The sequence below is a fragment of the Cynocephalus volans genome, chromosome 18, assembly GCF_027409185.1.
Source record: "Cynocephalus volans isolate mCynVol1 chromosome 18, mCynVol1.pri, whole genome shotgun sequence".
NCBI lineage: Eukaryota > Metazoa > Chordata > Mammalia > Dermoptera > Cynocephalidae > Cynocephalus > Cynocephalus volans.
Genome location: NC_084477.1, coordinates 9381924 through 9404767, shown reverse-complemented (window position 1 = coordinate 9404767; position 22844 = coordinate 9381924). Strand labels below are relative to the sequence as shown.

The 22844-nt window shown below is 40.0% G+C and overlaps 1 protein-coding gene across 3 annotated transcripts in view; it reads right to left on the bottom strand.

The window, feature by feature from the left end:
* LIN9 (lin-9 DREAM MuvB core complex component) overlaps positions 1-17255 on the bottom strand; it is a 77919-nt gene extending 60664 nt beyond the window's left edge. For all 3 annotated transcript variants that reach the window (XM_063082788.1, XM_063082789.1, XM_063082790.1), the window contains exons 1-4: positions 17177-17255; positions 10980-11012; positions 9165-9259; positions 7005-7109 (exon numbers count right to left, since the gene is read on the bottom strand). In XM_063082788.1, coding sequence (XP_062938858.1) covers positions 7005-7109; positions 9165-9259; positions 10980-11012; positions 17177-17255 — 312 coding nt within the window. The remainder of the gene's footprint in view (positions 1-7004; positions 7110-9164; positions 9260-10979; positions 11013-17176) is intronic.
* Between the last annotated feature and the right edge of the window lie 5589 nt (positions 17256-22844).

Below are 22844 nucleotides of genomic sequence, written 5' to 3'. Positions count from 1 at the left end.
TGGAGGAAAATTTAATTTATAGACTTTAAGTTTACCCTATATTAGAAAAGAAAAAATATCTCAAATCAATAACCTACCCTTCCACCTGAAAAAACTAGAAAAAGAGCAAAGTAAACCCAAAGCAAGTGAAAGGAAGAAAACAAGATTAGAGCAGAAATAAATAAAATAGAATACAAATAGAAAAAACACCAGTAAAATCAAAAGTTCTTTGAAAAGACCAACAAAAGTGACAAACCGTCAGCTATATGCAACCAAGAAAATAAAAATAGATGGATACTTTCTTTTTTTAAAAAAATTTTATTTATTTTATTTTTTATTTATTTTTTTATTTTAGATGGATACTTTCTTAACTTGAGGTAGTGGACTGAATTATGTCCTCCCAAAACTCACCGAAGCTTGAATTGTGTCCCCCAAGTTTATGTATTAGAATCTGAGCCTTCACTGTGACTGGTAAGAGGGTGGGAAAGCCTATTACGGTAATTGAAAGGTGGAGCCTTGTGACTGAACTGTAGGAGCATGCCATAGTGAATGGACTAAAAACGGCGGTCAAGGGCATAGTTCTGAGGGCTTTAAAAGAAGAGACGAGTCTGTCTGTCTCTCTCTCTCTGTTCTCTCTGCTTCCACCATCTTGCAATATGAGACCACTGGGTCACTGTTGCCACCACTAGATGGACTTTGGACTTCCCAGCCTCACAAACTGTAAGCAATTATTTTCATTTTCTTTATAAATCACCCAGGGTCAGGTATTCTGTTATAGCAACACAAAATGGACTAATACACCTGATAAAACACATTTCTCTCTACTCAAACCCCAAAATCAGAATCATACTCAGTGTTATAATACTAAGAACATTCTCATTAAAGTGAGGAATATGATGTAGATGTCAATTATCACCACTATTTTTTAACACTGTTTTGAAGGAATTGGCCAATTAGATAAGAGGAATAAAAACTGGAAAAGAGGAAATAAAACTACCCGTTACTGGCAGATGATATGCCCATCCAGACAACTCAAAAAATCAAATGTAACCATTAAAAACAATAAGAGAATTTAATAAAGTAGGTAAATACAACATTATATACAAAAATCAATATCTTTAAAGAATCACTACCTTTTTCATATATAAATAAGAACAGGTTAGACAATAAAACAGAAGAAATAATCTGCTTATGACAGGAAAAATGACAAGAACAAAAATATTAAATACCTAGTAATACCCTTAAGAAATAAATATGCAAGACTGACATGGAAAAAAATCTTTAAGTCTAACGAGGGATATTAAGGGCTCGAATAAATAGAGCTATAACCAGTTCTTGGATAGGTAGTCTCAATGCTACATATATGTCATTTCCCATAAACTGACTTTCAATATTAGTGAAATCCCAATAAAAATGCCAACAGGATTTTTTTTTCCTAGTCAAGTTGATTCTAAAGTTCTTATGGAAAAATAAATGTGCAAGAATACTTAGGAAAAATCTAAAAAAAATACATAATGTCTTACCAGACATTAAAACATAATATAAAGCCATGTTAAAACAATTTGATGATATCAAATGCAGACGCACACTAAACACAGAGACAGAAAGCCTAGACAAATAAATACATACGGTAATTTAGCTTGTGATGAAGGCAGCACTGTAAATCAATGTATAAAAGATGAATTACTCAATAAATGTTACCAGGACAATGAAGTAGCCCTCTGGGAAAAAAGTTAGGTTACAGTCTTACATCATTCCTTACTCCAAAATAAATTCCAGATGTATCGAAAATTTAAACAAACAAAAAAACTGAAATAAAAAATATGAGAGAATTCTAAAACCATAAATTTTAGACTAGGGAAAGGTCTTCCTGAGCATGAGAAACTCAAGAAGTCATAAAAAAGGAAAGAAAGTTATATTTGACACTTAAAATTTTTCAAAATAATACGTGTTGAAAAATACAGAAACAAAGTCAAAATAATAAAAAAGAAAGAAAAAACAAAGTCAAAAGATAAACTATAAACTCTGAAAAATTACAACCTATATAAACAGCCAAAGGGCTACTATTCTTTACACAAAATTCTTATAAACTAATAGGAAAATGATCAACAATCCAATAGAATAGAAAAATGGAGAAAAGTTTACAGAAAAGGAAAGAAATGGTTTTTAAACATATGAAAAGTATCTCAATCTCACTCATAGATGAAATGCCAACTAAAACAAGTAAGAGGATACATCTTCATACTGGATTAGGAAAAAAAATGAATGTTTGGTTATATACTGAGTTAGCAAGCATTTGGGAAAACAGGGACTCTGACATATTGTTGGCAGAAAGCAAAAACCAGTACAATTTCTTTGGAGAGTAATTTGACACTACTTTAAAAACTTTAAATGTGCATATCATATGATGCAGCAATTCCATATTTTAGGCATCTGTCCTAGAAAAACACTTGTAAATGTATACAAATATGCTTGGGATGTTCACTGCAGCACTGTAAGAATAAAAACTTAGAAACTATTTAAATGTCCCCAAATGGAAGAATTTGTAAATAAATTTTGGTGTCATATAAGATTGAATACTTTACAACAGCAAAACGAAAGGAAATATTCAACCCTGTTTGCCTATCTCAATCAACATGGCCAGATCTCAGAAAAAGACTTGAGTGAAAAGAATAAATTACAGAAAGATGCATGGCAGAATATGAAACTGACACTATAAATGTAATTTTAAAAATATAGGGTCAGCCAGTTAGCTCAGTTGGTTAGAGTAGGGTGCTATAACACCAAGGTCAAGGGTTTAAATCTCCATACCAGCCAGCTGCCAAAAAAAAAAAAAAAAAAAAAAAAAACCCACGAAATTATAAATAAAAATATATACATTTAAAAAAAGAAAAAACTATATACATTAAATACTATACATTTTCTATGAATACATACATACATATAATTTATTTAAATGTTTATTTTAGAGGCCTTAAAAGGATAATCAAACTAACTACAGTGGTTACCACTAGATGAGGAAAGCTGAAGATCAGAATGGTGAGTTGAGGTCAAAATTAACTTTTTACTTTTTTTTTTTTTTTTTAAAGATGACTGGTAAGGGGATCTTACCCCTTGACTTGGTGTTGTCAGCACCACGCTCTCCCAAGCGAGCCAACCGGCCATCCCTATATAGGGATCCGAACCCGTGGCCTTGGTGTTATCAGCACCACACTCTCCCAAGTGAGCCACGGGCCGGCCCTCCTAACATTTTACTTTTTATTATAAACTTTTTATTTTGGAAAAATTGTATATTTACAGAAAATGTGCAAAAAAAAGTACAGAGTTCCTATATACTCTTCACCCATCTTTCCCTAATGTTAATATCTTACATAACCATGATTTTTTTTTGTCAAAATTAGTGTAATACTACTATTAACTAAACTACAAGTTTATTCAGATTTTACCAGTTTTTTCACTAATGTCCTTTGTTTATTCCAGAATCCAATATAGGATACCACATTATATTTAAAAAATTAACTTTTTAATGTAAAAAAGAAAAGTTTTATAAGCTAGGACATGTTAGCATAAATAACAAGCAAATTACTATAAAATATTCTTATCACATCAAGGGCTACATTTCTTTCCATTGAGTTAGTAACCTGGGTTTCTAAATAGGGTATTAGCAGCTCAACGGATATATAACTGTATTAGAGACCCCCTCTCTTGGGTGTGGGGAAATTTATTCAAACTGTTAGTGGGAATATAAATTATTACAATTTTTATCGTTAGATTATTTGATAGTGAATGCTAAATTTTAAATTAAATACCCTTGTTGTAGCAATTACAGTTGTAAGGGTTTATTCAACAAATAGAAAATGGGAGTAACTGCTACTGGGTACAAGGTTTCTTTTTGGGGCAATGAAAATATTCTACAATTGATTTGGTGATGGTTGCACAATTCTGTGCATATATTAAAAACCAATAAATCGTATACTTTAAATAGATGAATTGTATGATATGTGAATTATATCTTAATAAAGCTGTTCATTAAAAAAAAAAAAAAAAAAGGACTCTGGAGACAGGCTGCCTGCCGTTTTAGTATCAGTTTTCACTTCCTAGCTTTGTGATCTTGAGCAAAATATTTAACTTCTCTGTCTCTTTTTTCTCATCTGCAAAATGGGGAATGCAGGTAATATAACAGTAACCTATCTCATGGGGGTTGTTGAAGATTAAATCAAAGTAACACATATGAAGTGATCAGAACAGGACCTACCACATACTAAGTACTCAATAAAAGTTGGTTTTCATAATATTTTTGCTCTGGATGGTGTTTAAATAAACATACAGACAAGATACAACAGATTTAGAGGATGTGACTAGAAGGGTAAGGGAATAAGCCATGTCATGTAAATGAAGACTGAAAAGAACTACGGATATTAAGACCAGTAAAGAGAAAACTCAGAGAATATAAAAACTTTTCACATATTGGAAGTAACATATCATGTCTGTCCTATGTTATATCTGTTCTGTATTACTTGAGGTAGAAAGGACTTTGTAATGAAGGCAGTGGATAGAGTGGGGACAGACAGTGTCTTAGTCACAAAGGCCAGAGTTTTCTGTATGTTTGTGAGTCATCCAGATCATCCTAGTAACATGGATCTTCCAAAGTCAAGGTAACAAAATTTTTATTTAACTCTTTCTTGTGTTCATTTGACCTTGTGTCCAACACCTACAGAGCCAAGAAATGCACACTGTGTTTTGGTTTCAATGGGATCAAATTTTTAAATTGCATTTTAGATGTTTATGTACACTTGTCTTTGATGTTTAAAAAAAGTTCAATAGGGCTGGCCAGGTAGCTCAGCTGGTTAGAGTGTGGTGCTGAAAACACCAAGGTCAAGAGTTCACATCCCATACCAGCCAGCCGCCAAAAAATAAATAAGTAAATAAAAAAGAAAAAAAGGTCCAGATACATTTCTGTTAGTGGGAATATAAATTATTACTTTTATGGATAATTTGATAGTAATAATAGCAATAGAACATAAACAAATTTTACTAGTTTTAAAAAAATTTTTTATTTTTTAAAAGATGACCAGTAAGGGGATCTTAACCCTTGACTTGGTGTTGTCAGCACCAGGCTCTCCCAAGTGAGCTAACCAGCCATCCCTATACAGGGATCCGAACCCGTGGCCTTCGTGTTATCAGCACCACACTCTCCCAAGTGAGCTACGGGCTGGCCCTAAATTTTACTATTTATAATTATCGTGTAGGTATGTAAGAGGCTTTTTGATAGGGCATATTGCTGATCATGCTTTTAATTTATTTGATGCCAAATCCTTGGTTGAGAAAATCACCTCTACTATGATCCATTATATTGGAAAATCTTATTTTATAAGAAAATAATGAAAGGTAGTAGGGAATGACTATTTCAGACATTTTAAATTTGAAAGGAGAAAAACTACATTATTCTTCAAGTTACTATTTCCTTATCTAACTTTCATTCCTTTTATTCTTACATGTCCACTATGATTAAAAAAAGAAAAAGATGCCAGAAATAAAAAAAAGGAGATATAATTTCATGACATATGTTTTCCTCTTTTGAATAAAGAAAGTCTTTAACATACAAGGGTACTCTGAAAAATCATGAAAAAATGGAATTAAAAGATGTTTGAGTAAGGGGGAAAGCACACACAGAAGTGTGTTTCCTATGCTCTTACTCAGCAACAATCAACACAGACCACTGACTTCTGTGACCAAATGTATGGGGATTTGTCCTCACCAGCAAACAAGCAGTCAATTACACAGCAGATGCCAGCTGGGTGTCCTCTAATTTTACTCTAATGCTATCTACCTGGAAATAGCATCAGATCCCACAGGTTGAGGACTCAGTCACCAAGACTGCCCCCCACTTCAGATGCAAGTCACAAGCCCAGGCCTCTGGACCTTCTGACCGACCGGCTATAAATCAGGGTCCCCATGACCCCCTCCTTCAGATCGATTACTCTGTTTGAGCAGCTCACAGAACTCACGGAAACATGTACTTACATTTACTGGTTTATTATAAGTGATTTTACAAAGGATATGGATGAAGAGCTGCATAGGGTGAGGTATGGGAGAAGGAGTGTGGAGCTTCCGTGCCCTCCCTGGGCGTGCCATCCTCCAGGAACCTCGACACGTACAGCTATCTGGAAATTCCCAAACCCTTAGTTCTTGGGTTTTTAACAGAAGCTGCATTACGTAGGCATGACTGAAGCATGGACAATCATGTAGAAATGTGATTGAACAAAAAGGGTCTGATCTAACACTAACTGACTGGGTGGGGAAACCCACAAGGCCTGTTTGTTCAGATTCTTCTTGACCTCTCTGCGCAGCATTCCTTCCTCCCGGGCATGGGGCAGGGCCCCTCTTGAAATGGTGGTCTTATGACCTACAATCAGCTAAGGTAGATCAGAGAATTTTGTGCCTCAAGGAAAAAAAAGGAGCAGGTAAAAGGAGGGCAGAGAGTAACATGAGCCAGGAACCATGGACAAAAACCAGTATATAAATATCACAAAAGACAATGCAAATCTTTCCACAAACTTTTTAGAGACCCCTTGTACTTCCCTCAGCGAAAAAGTAAAACATTTTTCCCTTCTTACTTCCATGCAAAACTCCAATCTGATTCTACATTGCCAAATCCATAAGCTTAATGTCCACTATCTCCATTCTTAAATGTGTGCATTTGTAGGGCTGATGTCTGGCTTTCTACTCTGGTTTAAAGCCAATCAACAAAGTAGTGGCATTTTCTAGGTAACTACAAGAGGAGCTGAGTGGCACTACTGATTTTTTTTTTTTTTTTTTTGGTGGCTGGCCGGTGCAGGGATCGAACACTGGACCTTGGTGTTTTCAGCACCATGCTCTAACCACTGGCTAGCCAGCCAGCCTGGTAGTACTGATTTAAAGAACTTGTTACTCAAAATATAACAGAATAAATAAATATAAACTTTATTATGTTGAGTGATTGCTTACTTCCTTTCACATAAGACAATATCTTAGCATACACATACCTGTGGAACCATTGCAACCCTCTGGTTCCTTTTAGGTGACCTTGTATTTATTTGTCTGTCATCCTCATCAGAAAAGAGTCGACTTCGTTTTGAATTTCTGAAAGGCTATGAAAGAAATTTTTTTATTTAATGAAAAAGCTGAACACTTCCCATGTTTGTTCCAAAAGACAATTCTGTACTTGGAAAATACAGCTAACTCTGGATTATCAGCAGTATGAAAGGAGGTTGCATGGGTAATACAAAGCACATAAAACCAAATATAAATAATCTTACATTTACAAAGCAGTAAGATATATATTTGTTCAATTTATTTACAAATGAAACACCTGATGATTAAACTAAAACTAGAACCTAAGTCTACCCAGTACACTAGCAACCTTGCATGGTGAAGATAGGAAAATAAGTTCTAGAAATTCCAGTTCAAATTATGTTGGGGTTTGGATTCATACCAGTTGGGTGTATTAAATGATATGTCTGTTGCATAGGGCTGGGCTGGAACAAAGATACTAAATCAGTCTAAAAGAATAAGCCTAGATCTGCTGTCAAAAATTGTTAACCAATTTCTATTTATAAATAAAAATACAAGATACATATAATAGATACTTGATTATCTGTAGAATTAAAAAAATTTTAAGTACCAAAAGTATATCATATCATACTTAACAGTCTATAACATGAAAACTTTTGTAGTCCACCCTAGGTTCAGAGATTTCATTAATAGACAGAAACAACAAAAATAATAACCCAATAAGACCCACACCCTTTTTCAAAGCCTTCTCCCGTCACTCTGGACAGACCTTCATTTCTATTTGGGAGGGAGACAGGTACAGAGGGATAACATATGTGCAGCATCCAGTTGGGTCAAGACTGGAAGTATGGACCCTTGAAATTAAACTCTCTCAGAATCTTAACATTCCACAGCCCTAACAGGAAGTCCCTTCTACCCTGTCCCCTTCTTTGACCAAGGGCAAGGAGTAGGAAGGGAATGATGATGATGGAACTGACATAGTGGGGAAAGTGCCCACATTCACTGTGGCCAGCTGCCCAGGCCACTATGACCACTGCTGTCTATCCCAGCTCCAGGCTTGTTTCACGATTGACCCCTAAAACCTCCTGGCTACCTGGCTGGGCAGGGGAGAAGCAGAGGTCCTAAAATTGTTAGTCATGCCAATTACATGTGCATCTCAAAACAGATATCCTATCTTTTTTTTTTTTTTAAGATGACTAGTAAGGGGATCTTAATGCTTGACTTGGTGTTGTCAGTACCATGCTCAGCCAGTGAGCAAACCGGCCATCCCTATATAGGATCCAAACCTGTGGCCCTGGTGTTATCAGCACCGCACTCTCCCGAGTGAGCCACGGGCCAGTCCTCTATTCCCATCTCTAAATGCACTTCCCTTGACCTACACGAGATTTTAATACCTTACCACTTATTTATGTATCTTCTTGCAGGGACCAGAGAGCCATGTAAAATTTTTTGCATATCTAGTACAAGTATGATTTTGGGTTGTTGCAGGTTTTTTGGTTTTGTTTTTCCTATTTAAAGAAACTATGATTACAGTCATGCGTTGCTTCTCTTAATGACGGGGATATGTTTTGAGAAATGTGTCATTAAGTGATTCGATCGTTGTGCAAGCATAGCGTACAAACCTGGATGGTGTAGCCTCCTTCACCTAGGCTATGTGGTATAGCCACCATTGCATATAAGGTCTGTTGTTGACCAAAACGTTATTATGTGGCATATCACTGTACTTAAAAAATGCTTAATGATGACCAGATTATCACTGGCTACAGATAATTTATCTAAATAAGATCAAATACTGCTCAGGCCGGCCCCTGGCTCACTCGGGAGAGTGTGGTGCTGATAACACCAAGGCCATGGGTTCGGATCCCATATAGGGATGGCTGGTTGCTCACTGGGTGAGCGTGGTGCTGACAACACCAAGTCAAGGTTAAGATCCCCTTACCGGTCATCTTTTAAGCAAAAAAAAAAAAAAAAAAAAAGATCAAATACTGCTCAATGACACTTAAAGACCCAAATGCTTGAGGCTGAAGAAAAACCTTATAAATTTTTTATTGTGCTGTAAGAACTGACACATGACCATAATACTGACAATTTAGCTATAATTATTCTAAAGTGTAAGAAAACTCATTCCTTACCATTTCTACAGCAGGGCCTGTGTTCCTGCCTTTCCAAACAGGCGTTTTCTGTAAAGAACTGTACTTTTCATTCCATGTATTAGATAAGCTTCCCTCTGTAATGAATAATCAATAACAATAAAATTTTAGTTCAAAGGATTTCATAATATGAAATATTGCTATTATTAAAAAGGTGTGAAATATTTACCAATATGAAAAAATATACATTGACCACAGTAATTTTAGTTTATTACAAATGAAAAATTTCTAGGGCCGGCCTGTGGCTCACTTGGGAGAGTGTGGTGCTGATAACACCAAAGATGCGGGTTCAGATCCCTATATAGGGATGACTGGTTGGCTCGCTTGGGAGAGCGTAGTGCTGGCAACAAGTCAAGGGTTAACATCCCCTTACCGGTCATGTAAAAAGAAAAGCAAATGAAAAATTTCTGTCAAACTCCCTACATAATATTTTTTTTTGCTGGCTGGCCGGTATAGGGATTGAAACCGGGACCTTGCTGTTACCAGCACCATACTCTAACCAACTGAGCTAACCAGCCAGCCCCGCGCTAAATAATTTGATAAAACAATGCATCTTGAAAGTATTAAATTTCCATACCAAAATATGTGGTTTCTATTTTTTTTCCCCCTTTCTTTTTGGCCATAATAATTCCTCCACTCCAATTTGCCAAGAACTGTCTCATAATTTTTGGTACAATTCCGATTGAAAGCAGGGCAATGGAAAATGGAAAAAGCCCCTTCTAACTTTGAATTTAGAACATATTTCTAAATGTTTTTTGCTTCATTAAGTGAAATGCTCGACATATGAAAATGAAATTAGTGTGGTGTTTCTGTTTTTCTTAATTCAAAGAAATGTCCTCAGAGTTGTACACAACCAGGAAAAATACAATCATGTAATTAAAGTAAACAGTATGAAAATAAAGAGTGGTGAAAAGAGTATGTTTATATATAGAGAGAGAGACATCGAAAACTGGGATAAATACACAAGATGGATATTTTTATTTTCTTATAGCTTCTCATCAGCATTTTCTAGTTTTTCCTATAAGAAATTTATATTATTTGTATAATTTTTTAAAAAAGAGAAATGGGTTTAATATTGGGAGAAAAAGAATAGTGGAATACTTTTTTAGATGTATATTTTAGGAAGCACAAAACAAAAGAAGTGGGATTGAGGTGATCTTGCTAGGCAAGGAAATTGGGGCATTCTGGAAGATAAGTGGTCTCCTCAAGCCAGAAGGATTTAATTAGGTAAATCACCAATCCAAAGCACAACACAGTAGCTTTAAAGACTGAAGGTACTAATGAACCTTTTAGACTCTTTAGCTTGGTTCCAAATTTATTTCCCCTGTAGAATCTTAATCAAGAGGTAAAATTTAAAATAAACTCTATTAAGATGGCTAGTCTAACGTACCTATCAAAAGAAAACCAAGAAATATGTTTAATTTTTCTCAGAAAAGCTACTATCGTTCTTTTATTTCAGGGAAGTTGCATTACTTAGAAGGCAAGATTCTTAAAAATAAACTATTATGCAAACATAAAGATCAGCAAAGTTGTTTAACAAATGCTTTAAATCTAAATAAGATCTTTCTGGAATCTTTAGTTAGGAAGTTCTTTAATCAATAATTTTGGGGAAAAATTATTAATAATTTCTAACAACTGAGGACCAGTTTTCCAATAAAAGCATATCAATTTAAAGTTATCAGTGAAAACCAAAACCTAAAAGCTATAATGAGTCATAATTTAGAAGAGAAAGAGAAACCTTATATTCAAATTATTGTAATGAATTAAGTTTCTAGCTAAGAATGCTGTAATTCTTACCTTTTAAACTGACAAGGGCCTTTGCTGAAGAGCCTGCAATTGAAAACAAAACAAATCAATAATTATTTCACAATCAAAGTGACAGAAAAAGAACTTGGTTTAGGGGTAAAAGTGATCCATTTAGTTTTAACAATGCTGAGTTTAAAGTATTGGTAGGATGTACAATTAGAAATAATTAGTAGACAATTCAAGCTATAGACCAGAACTCAGAGTAAGGAAGAGCTGGAGAGAGCACTGGGAGTTTTGCTGAAGTTGTTAGAACTAGAGACCATTCTGAGAGAGGAAAATGTAGAAAGAGAAAAAAGGAAGAGTAGGGACAGAAGTAATCTGGGATCCTCATCCAGAACTACTCTAGAGCTGGAGGAAAAGAGAAAGGGAACTGACATTTATAGAGACAAAGATCAGAAGTGGTAATGGAGAGGAGAAAACAGAAAATGCAAAGATCCAGGGACTGTCTCCAATGCAGGTATGTGCAACACTTAAAGATCCAAGCTGGAAAAGGGAATTCAGAACAGCCAAGAGGCACTAGCATAAAGTTGGAGGGGTTCACCGGATAAAACAAACTTTAGTGTGTATTAGAATTACCAGGAAGGTCCTCATACATGCAGCATCTGTATTATTAATAAAGCTCTTCAAGGGATTCTGTTTCAGGTAACCCACTTTAAGAAGCACGGGGCTACAGGCTCTGGCGTGAAGAAGGAACAGGATCTATGGGTGGGGGAAGCAGGACAATCAACAGGGAAAGAAGTTTTTTGAGGGAGGGAGAGCACCAAATTTAAAATCTCAGAATTGGATGTGCATTGCAAAGAAGTCCAAGGCATTTGAAAAATAATAAAAGATGATCTCAGGGGATGGAGTAAAAAAGAACATGAACTAGGTACAAAAATTAGAGAAGATAGACTCATCTTGGTGTCTTCCAAAAGCAGCAATGATTTACAACTCATATAAATGGATAACAGACTTGAAATGAGAAGCAACAGATAAAGTATGGCAGTTACGGCTATGAAACATTTCATCTCATCCTTAAACAATACACATCTCAGATCTTTAAACCTCAGCTGACTTTCTTCCTCCGCTAGTCAGTATGGGAGGCCTGCACAACAGACACCCATCAGCATCAAAGCCATTCCTGCTCTCACTCCACTCTCTTGCCTAGATGTGGAGTACAGTTAATAGGACACCATAACAGTTTCTGTTTGGCAAACAGAAGTTTAATGACCAAAGGCAGTAAAGTCATTTGGGAGAGGTGGGGGAGGAAGACTGTCATAAAATCTTGCTAAAAAAGTCTCAAACACTACAACACAACTGGGAAGCAGCAGTAGTGGACAGTATACCTATCCGTGCAGATACCAAGGGAAATATAGTTCATTTGAGAAAGAGTAGTAACCATCCACTTATTCAGTGAATGTGTGGAGTGCTGACTGCATGCCAGTCCCTGCTCTAGACAATGGATACAAGAGCAAGCAAGATAGCTAAAGTCCCTGCTGTCATGGAATTTACATTCTGTTGAGGGGAGACAAACCAACACACATGTCAGGTGATCGTAAGCACTATGGAAAAAAGTCAAGCAGGATAACAGGGATACAAGTTGGGGTGGAGGGAGGAAAGACTATTTTTTTTTATAAAGTGCTCACAATCAGCTTCTCTGAAAGGTAATATTTGAGCAGAAGGAAGAGGATATGAGCCACAAGGATCTATTCCTGCTCCATGAAGGCAGGAACCATATCTTGGGGATTCTGTCTGCCACCTTTAACTTTTCTTCCTTTCTTGAGAGGCAGTATAGCACAGTGGTTAAGAGAACAGGTTCTAGATTGGGACTAGCTGTGTTTGAATCTTGCCTCTGCCACTTTCTCACTGTTACCTTAAGCAAGTTACTTAACTTCTCTGTGCTGCTGTTTCTTCATTTGGAAAAAGGAGATTAAATGAGTTGATAGATGTAAAAATGCTTAGAATAGCGCACATAGTACATGGCTAATTTTAATATAGTGCTTACTGTTAGTATTACTTTAATTAATTAAAATAAATTTTTTAGGGGGCTGAGCCCGTGGCGCACTCGGTAGCGCGCTGCGCTAGCAGCGCGGCGACGCTCCGCCGCCGCGGGTTCGGATCCTATATACGGATGACCGGTGCACTCCCTGGCTGAGCGCCGGTCACGGAAAAAAAAAATAAATAAATAAAATAAATTTTTTAGGTTAAAAACATGGATTTTACAGGCAGGTGAATCTGATTAAGTTAGAAACCTGCTCTAACGATGTATGTTCACTCATTCGTTCAACAAATATTTACTGAATGCCTGCCATAAGCACTATTTTAGGGGCTAGGGTTACCCCAAAGAACAAGATAGACAAAGCCTCTGCTCTCAGGGAGCTTACATTCTACTGGAAAGAGACATACAATAAACAAGCAGATAAAATAATAATTATTGGTACAAATAATAACAATTGCTATAAAGTGTCATATTGGTGTGGGAAGAATTACTTTACATAGGGTAGTTAGGGAAGACTTCTCTGAGGAGGTAACATCTGAAAAGTAACTAGCCATAAGAGAGCAGAAGATCAAAGCAAAGAGTCCGAGCAGAAGAAACAGTAGGTTAAAAAGCCCAGACAGGGCCGGGCCCGTGGCGCACTTGGTAGGGTGCTGCGCTGGGAGCGCAGCGACGCTCCCGCCGCCGGTTCGGATCCTGTATAGGAATGACCGGTGCACTCACTGGCTGAGTGCCGGTCACGAAAAAACGACAAAAAAAAAAAAAATAATAATAATAAAATAAAAAAATAAAAAGCCCAGACAAATTAGTTTGGAATATTCAACGAACAGGAGAAAAAAAAAGAAAAGCCACTGTGCTTGAGGAATAGCAACAAGGGAAGATTGATATGAAAAAGGGTCAGAGAGGTAAGCCAGGTGTTATGCACGGAACTGGGAATGCAAACAAAAACATAATCAGTACCTGCTCTGGTGGGGCTACTAACCAATCAATCACATAAACAAATGTAAAGCTGCAACTGTGACAGCTGCTACTAAGAAGTTACATAGTGGCATGAAAAGATTTAAAGAAGATATAATGTAGTTAGGGAGGACAGAAAATAGCTCTCTGAAGAAGCTTAAAATGGGATCTAAAGGATAAGCAGAAGTTAGCTGGCAGTAAAGGGAGGGAAGAGCATACCAGAGAGAACAGCATGTGCAAAGGCCCTGCAGAAAAGGGAGACTGGTGAGTGTAGGGAATAAAAAAAGTCCAATTTAACTCAAAGGGATAGAATAAGAGGAAGAGGGGTACGAAATGAAGCTGGAGAGGTGGCCAGCAGCCAGACCACAACGGGTCTTCTAGCTACTAAAGGGTTTTAAACAGGAGGATGACACATATACTCTACATGTGGTGTAGAGGAGGGGGGCGGATTAATGGGAGGCTGAAGTGATTAGTGTAACAGCTTGGACTATGGTGATGGTAAGAATTAGGTAGAACTGAGAGACATTTAGAAGGTAAAAGTTATAGGGCTTAATAAAGGCTCAAACATGGGAAGTGGAAGGGAGGAAATTGCCAAAGACAACCTCCAGGTTTCTGCCCTGCCAGCTGAATGAAGACTGGAATCATTCATGAAGACAGGAACCACTGCAGGTGTCTAATGTCCCCGGGTGGGATTATGATGTAGATTTTGAACTTGTGAAGTTGAGTGGCCTCTCAAGCATCTAAAAGGAGATGTGAAATATGCAAGAGATATCAAGAACGAGAGCTCAGAAGAAAGATCTGGGCTGAAGATAGCTTCGGTTTCCTCATATATAAAATTGAGTATTTACATCAATTGAAATGAGCAAATAAATGTAATAGGCTTTGCACAGCATTTGGTTCATAGTAAGTATTCAATAAATGGTAGCTTTTATTACTGATAATCTTACACTGGCTATTGGCTAATATATTAACTAGCCCCCCTTCAGTAAACTTTGCAAAAAAAAATGGCTATTTCTAGCATCAAACTGAAATCACTTTTCCTTTTCAAAACCGCTCCAGTTTCATTAATAACGCCTCTTAGTCTACATTCAATTCCATATAAATCAAGTATTTATGTATATTTGATTTGTGTCACCTTGTGACAAACCAGATAAGGCAATCCCTGCTTTCAAAAAAAGCTGTAGTCTAGCTGAACAGGACATACACCACACAAACATATATGCAGCACTCCCCCGACACACACACCAGTGTACCAGAGATGTCACAAAGAAATATATATGATTAGGTTATATAGTTTGAGTGTGTGGCTGGAATTTGAATCCTAGTACAAATCCCAGGGCCCTACAAAGAACCACAGTAAGTCCTCAATAAATGTTTGATGATAATGAAGCAAATATTACTAATGACAGTTGGAAGAAAGTCACTTAAAACACCTCTTATTTCAACAGAATGACTACAGTAACCAAAATGAGAGCTCTATCGACTGTGACTTCTAAGAGGTGATAAGACATCTTTACGACAAAGACAGAAAGGATGAGAAAAACTTTCAGATGACAAGCATATTGTGTTTAGTAGGCCAACTTCTACTTGGGAGCATCCTAAATCACAATCAACTATATTCTCCATTCAAGAAGCAATAAATCTCATGCATGGTCTACAGCTGTGCCCTGTCCAATACAAGAGCCACTAGCTACAGGAGACTATTTAAATTTAAATGAGATAAAATTTAAAATTCAGTTCCTCAGCTACTCTAACCACATTTGAAGTATTCCCCAGCCACACTTGACTAGTCACTATCCTATGAGATATCGCAAAAAAGAACACTTCCGTCACTGAGAAAGTTCTTTTGGGAGTTAGCGCTGGTCTAGATCAAATTTAACACAGAGATACTTATTTAATACAACTTTTCACCATCTTGGCAACTTGAACTTTAATTTTTTTTTTTTTTTTTTTTAAAGATGACCGGTAAGGGGATCTTAACCCTTGACTTGGTGTTGTCAGCACCACACTCACCCAGTGAGCAACCGGCCATCCCTATATGGGATCCGAACCCGTGGCCTTGGTGTTATCAGCACCGCACTCTCCCGAGTGAGCCACGGGCCAGCCCCTTGAACTTTAATTTTAACTTTACAACATTTTGAGAATATACAACCTCACAAAGAAAGGAGAATTGGCGGTATCCGGAGCTCTCCTTTTTCAAGTCTATTTGCCTTGTGCACAGATTTAACAGGGACTGAGCCTTTTGTTTTCGTTAATACTAAAACTCCCCCAAATGATACCCACACAGAAACTGAATATACTGAGTGTGGATTCAGGACCTTTTGGTAACTGAGATAAAATTTGCCTTTTTACATGATCCAGGCAATACCGTAAGTTACAAAATTAAGTTCCATTGTCCTCAAACTGCACAACCGGTGCTTTGACTTACTCAACACAAGTGAGCACACATGTCTTAGGTGTCAGGGTGAGTAATCAAGGAGGTCAAGCGACGCAATGGCCAGGGTGGGTGGCAGGCAGGGAAGGGCCCGGGTATGCTGCGCCGGTCACATCCCTGGGCCAAGGCAGCCCATGCCTCTTAGGACATACACACCCTCAGAACAAAGTCTGTGCGATGGGGGTACCTGGATACTGTGTATCCAGTTCGGAGCACCAGGTCCACAGCCACCTGTGGTCCCGGGGGGAAGGGGTCAACCCCCTGACACGGAAACGCTTCCAGGGGTGGACACTTGGGGGGATGGGGGGGGGGACAGGGAAGCGCCCAAGTGCCTGTCGAGGCAGGAGCTGTGACAGGTCAAGATCAGAGGCCGAGACAAGAAGAAAGGGCTGTGACACCCACTGCCCTGCCCGAGCCCTCCCGGCCCCCGGACGGGCGAGTTACATAACCCCGGGCGGGCGTCCCTCGGCGCCGGGCGAGCGCTGCAGGCGTTGGGGACAGTCCCCGCGTCCGGTGACCGCGCTCCCCCCCCCCACCTCGGCCGGGACAGCAGCTCCCGCCTCCGCTCGGCAACGGCCGGACTCCCGGGCTTTCGGTTTCCGGCCCTGGCGCTCACACCAACCCAGAGACCAACACACAGACACCATAACAAAGGCGGCGACGCGGCGGCAACACCGGAGTGGGAGGACCCGGGGGGTCAACGGCGGGGCTGGCAGTCACCCCAACCTGGCCGGCGGAGGGTACGGCCGCCCATCCGGGCCGGGGCAGCCGCAGGACGGGCGGCCGGAAGGGGTGAAAGGGGTGCTCCGAGGTGCTACTCACTCTCGTCAGGCAACTGGTCGAGCTCCGCCATCTTGAACGAGCCGCGCCGCTTTTTCAAAGGCTGCCCGCCGCGGTGCATTGTGGGCCGGGGAGCGTCTTTGCGAGGGAGGTTCGAATGCCGAGCTCGCTGCCCGCCGCGCCCGCGCCCGCCGCCCGCCGCCGCCGCCCGCCCGGGCCGGGCCGGGCTGGGCCGCCGGGAGGGGCAAGCGGAGGCCGCACCGAGAGCCCGGCCCCGGCTCCGAGTCTCCCGCCCGGGCCCCGCGCCCAGCGCCGCCCGCCCCCTCCGGGGCTCGCTCCCGCCGCGCGTCCGGCGGCTCGCGCTGCCGCTGCGGGGACTGCAGCCGGTTTGTTCCGCGCGGGGCCCGGGCGGGAAGGCGGGAGGGAGGCCCCCCGCGCGAAGTGAGATGTTCCCGGGTGTCCCAGAGCCGCGTCTCCGCGTCCAGCCGTCTCCTCCCGGGAGCTCAGGCCGCGGCAGCCCCGCCGCGTGGTCGGTCCCGGACTCGGGGTCCCCGCGGTCCCTCGCGAGCCGGGGACACCGCTCCTCCCGGACGGTGGCACCTGAGCTGCGTGCGTGGAGGAGGAGGGACCTCGAGAGGCCGTGAAGTTAGCCGTGGGGGCGGCAGCTAGAGAACCGTCCTGCTCGGCGCGCTCGTGCGATCCACACTAGACCGTGGAGTTGAGCTGGGACAGAATGACAGCACGAGTAACAGGAGGGGCAGTGAGGATGCAAACCCAAGCCGAGAGTGACACCACAGGTTGACAGAGTGCCCTGAGCCAAAGGCTAGAGACCACTAGAGGAGAATTCAGCCTGTCCCTGCCTGTATGCTTCCCAGTAATAAAGCCCTGCTGGTTTTCAGCAGTTCATGTAACAGATGCTGTTGACCTTCAGCCCTTTTCTCCAGGAATTTATAGGGGTTGGGGGAATGGGACAGTAAAGCAGTGAAAAGATAGCACAGGCAAATTCTAGAAACTGAAAAGTTAAAAGGTGGTAGACATGAGGCCAGCCTGAGCTGTGGAGCTGGACTTGTGAAGAAGGCTGGAGTAGTGGAGAAGTCAGGTTTTTTTTTTTTTTTTTTTTTTAAAAAAAAAGATGACCGGTAAGGGGATCTCAACCCTTGGCTTGGTGTTGTCAGCACCACGCTCAGCCAGTGAGCAAACCGGTCATCCCTATATAGGATCCGAACCCGTGGCCTTGGTGTTATCAGCACCGCACTCTACCGAGTGAGCCACGGGCTGGCCCGAAGTCAGGTTTTAAACAATGGGGTGGCGTGTTTCCGTTTGTGTTTTAGAACAAGGAAATGGATTGGAGGAAGACAACAGGAGAGCCTGGAAACGAGTCAGGAGGAAGCTTGTTGGGGCAGGCAAAGGACAGGAGAGAGAGGCCTGCTCTAGTGCATGCAGAGGATGGGCTCTGGAGCCCCAAGGCCTGCATGGGGATTCTGGCTGCTGGTTTTTAATCTCAGGCAAGTTTGTTTTTTAATTCTCTGTGCCTCAGTTTCTCATCTGTGAAATGCAGGTAATAACAGGGCTGTTTTGAGGATTCAGTGAGTTGATTGATGTAAAGACCTTATAATAGCTCTTAGCACACGGTAGTTAGCTCCTGCTCCTACTACCATCGCTGCGGCGTAGGTAGTATCAGAACGGACAGAGGAACAGGATGCATTCTACTTCTCTAGAGGTGTGGAAAAAGAGAGGACTCACTGGGACACTGGGTGTGAGCAAGAGGAGCGTGATCGGTGATGCTAACCTTGTGTCTGGGTTGGGTGCTGCCATGCTGAGGTGGGAGGGAGAACAGGGAGGTGGTGAAAGTTCAAATTTACAAAACCATCCTTCCTTCAGAGCTAAGTTAACCCACCTTGTGCCTTTGAAACACACTCTGACCTGCCCTGTAAGATGAGAACACTCGACCCTGTTGTCAGCACCTGGGGGGCTCCAGCAACTTGCGCTTCACCATCGATTTGGAGATGAGAGCAAGAAAAGGTCAGCCCCTTGAGGAACAGAAGAAAGAACAGAAATAAACACGGAGTGGGAGAAGCAAACGTTTTGTGAAGGTCATGATGGTCAAGGTATCCTTAGACCAAGACAAACCAGGATTTATTCTGAAGCAGTTTTCACACAGAACAGCAGGGTTGCCGTTTACATCAATATTCTTAGGTCCTTCCCCTGATGATCTGTGTTTTAAACAAAAGCCCTAAATCATTTTTCTCGTAGTCTGAAGCCTGAGGCTGTATCCCAATCCCAGATCTACCACGTATTAGCTGTGGGAAAACAGCCAAGGCACTTTATGATTTTCAGTGAGGTTTCTTTATTGGATGTTTATGAGATGTTTTATGTTCGTTGGCTTACTTGATTCGCCCAACAACCTGGAAATTTGTCCAAGGACAACAGTTATCGGGTGGAAGAATCAGGAATCTGGCCCACTCTCATAGATTTAATTTCTCCCTCTGTGATGTGAGGGGAACACGTATGTCTTAGTCTGTTTGTGCAGCTATAACAAAATACCTGATACTAGGTACTTTATAAGCAATGAAAATTAATTTCTCATGGTTCTGGAGGCTGGGAAGTCCAAGATCAAGGTGCCAGCACTGATGTCGGGTGGGGGCTTCTCTCTGTTTCCAAGGTGGCACCTTGTTGCTGCATCCTCTGGAGGGGATTCATGCTGTACCCTCACCTGGCAGATAGGATGGAAGGACAGGAGAGCCCTCCCTTCAACCTTGAGCCCTTTATAAGACTGCTAATCCCATTCATGACTTAATCAGCTCCCAAAGGCCATACCTCTTAATACTGTTGCATTGGGGATTAAGTTTCAACTGAATTTTGGAGGGGACACCATCCAAACCATAGCAACACGTGTCACAGGGGTGTTAAATTTCCTACAAATGTGTATTCCATTTAAAATGACATGATTGTGTAAGTGTTGTTGTTTGTTTTTTTAAAAAAAAAAAACTAAAATTTGGATACGGTCATTAAGTCATGAAAAATCTAGATAAAAATACACCATGAGAAAAATAAACATGGCCACATTTTAGGCATGTTGGGTTTGATCATTTCCAGTCCTGTGGCCCATTTATCAATTATTATTTCTGTGTAAACAGTTGCAATGACTCAACATAAAATGTGTATGTGTCTGGTAGGACCCCATACTCAGGACTTCCTGTCCCAGCATCCCAATATGCCAGGACTAATGATGGCCCCAGGATCTGGGTTCAAATTTCAGTTCCCCTACCTCCTTTATGTGTGGCCTTGGACAAATTACTTACTCTCAGTAGATTTTAGTTTGTTTGTTTGTTTGTTTTTAAAAGATGACTGGTAAGGAGATCTTAACCTTTACTTGGTGTTGTCAGCACCACGCTCTCCCAAGTGAGCAACCGGCCATCCCTATATAGGATCCAAACCTGTGGCCTTGAGGTTATCAGCACCACACTCTCCCAAGTGAGCCACAGGCTGGCCCTAGTAGATTTTAGTTTCCTGCTAACTTCCTTGAAGGGTTATTATGAGGATTAAAAGCTTCAATGTAAATTAAGTGCCTGTCAAGGTCTCCAGTGAGTGTTGGGTTCCTTCCTTTTTCCTAGAATCCTTTACAACATAAGTTTTTTTTTATATGTGCCCAATAGCTATCCTGCTAATACTCTTCAGAATCCTCTCCCTGGACATGTTCTGAGCACTGGCAACAGGCACCAGGAGTGAGAGCAGAAGATGTGGGTTCCAGACCTTGTTCCACCACTTATGAGTACCTGATCACAAGCCATTGAACCTCTCTGCCTCGGTTTTCTCATGTGGAGAGTGAACATAACTACACTGTCCTACCTACGAGGGGTCCTCAAAAAGTTCACAGAAAGATTTGCATTATCTTTTAACTCTTTTTCCATGAATTTTTTGAAGTGCCCTTGTAGGTCACGATGTGAGCATACATGTGGAGAAAGTTGAGATAATAAAAGATAAAATTCTCTACATATGCTAGATATGATGGATAAAACACCCAAGTTTACTGGAGTTTAGTATGTTATACTACTGTGTAATAAAAACTGTAACACTTAAAGTTTTTATGAAAATCTTATTTTCACACACTGTGTACAAACATTAAACTAAAAATGTATCAAAGACCTAAATGTAAGAGTTAAATTATAAAATTCTTAGAAGAAAACATAGGTGTAAATCTTTGTGACCCTAGATTAGGCAACAATTCTTAGATATGACACAAAAGCACACAATCAACCAAAGGATATAAATTGAACATCACCAAAATTAAAAACTTGCGTGCTTTATGGGACACTATCAAGAAAGCGAAATGACAACCCTCAGATGAGAGAAAATATTTGTAAATCATATATCTGATAAGGCCCTTGTGTCCAAAATATGAGGGTAATTTAAAAAGTTAGTAGAAAAATAGAATTAAAAGATAATACAAATCTTTCCATGAACTTTTTGAAAACCTGTCATATTAAAACTTTACAGGGTCAGCTGGTTAGTTCGGTTGGTTAGAGCATGGTGTTGTAACACCAAGGTGAAGGGTTCGGATCCCCGTAACAGCCACCAAAAAAAAAAAAAAAGAATTTATGACTTGATAATAAAAAGACAAATAATGCAATTCAAAAATGGGCAAAGGATCTGGAAAGATATTTCTCCAGAGAAGATATAATAAGCCAATAAGCACATGAAAGGATGCTCGAGATCATTATTATTAGAAAAATATGAGAACAAATTAAAACCACAATGAGTTACCAGTTCACACCCACTGGGATAGTTATAACCAAAAAGATAGATAATAACCAGTGTTAGAGGATGTGAAGATATCAGAACCCTTGCACACTGCTGGTGAGAGTGTACTCGCAAAATGATGGAGCTGCTATGGGAAACAGTACAGTGTTTCCTCCAAAAATTGAACATGGGAATATCATGTGATCCAGCAGTTTCACTTCCGGGTATATACCCAAAATTATTGAAAGTGGGGACTCGAGCAGGTATTCGTACACCCATGTTCTTAGCAGCAGCAGTATGATTTCACAATAGCCAAAAGGTAGAGAAGCAACTCAAATGTCCATCAGTGGCTGAATAGAAAAAGAAAACGTGGTATGTGCATGCAATGATATTATTCCATCTAAAAAAGGAAGGAAATTCTGACAGTACAACGTGGATGAAACTTGAAGACATTATACTAAGTGAAGTAAGCTGGTCATAAAAGGGCAGATATTGTATGATTCCAGTTATATGAGGTACCTAGAGTAGCCAAACATATAGAGACAGAAAATAGAATGGCGATTGCCAGGGGCTCAAGGAGGGGGAAATGGGGAGTTAGTGTTTAATGGGTACAGAGTTTCAGTTTGGGAAGATTAAAAAAGTTCTGAAGCTGGATGGTGGTGGTTGTACAATAATGTGAATGCATTTAATGCCACTGACCTGTATACTTTAAAATAAAGTGGTAAATATTGTTATGTATATTTACCACATAAAAACTTCATATTACACAGACATGACACAGAGTATGACTCCACTTACTAAATATATATGCATAGACTAAATCAGAATAAAAGATATCCATTGTTAATAGTAGCTATCTCTGGGTGGTGGGATTATGGGTGATTTTTATTTTCTTTATATCTGTATGTATAACTTTTCTACAGTAAAAATTTTTATTACTTTTATATTAAATCCAGCCATTAGGAAAAAA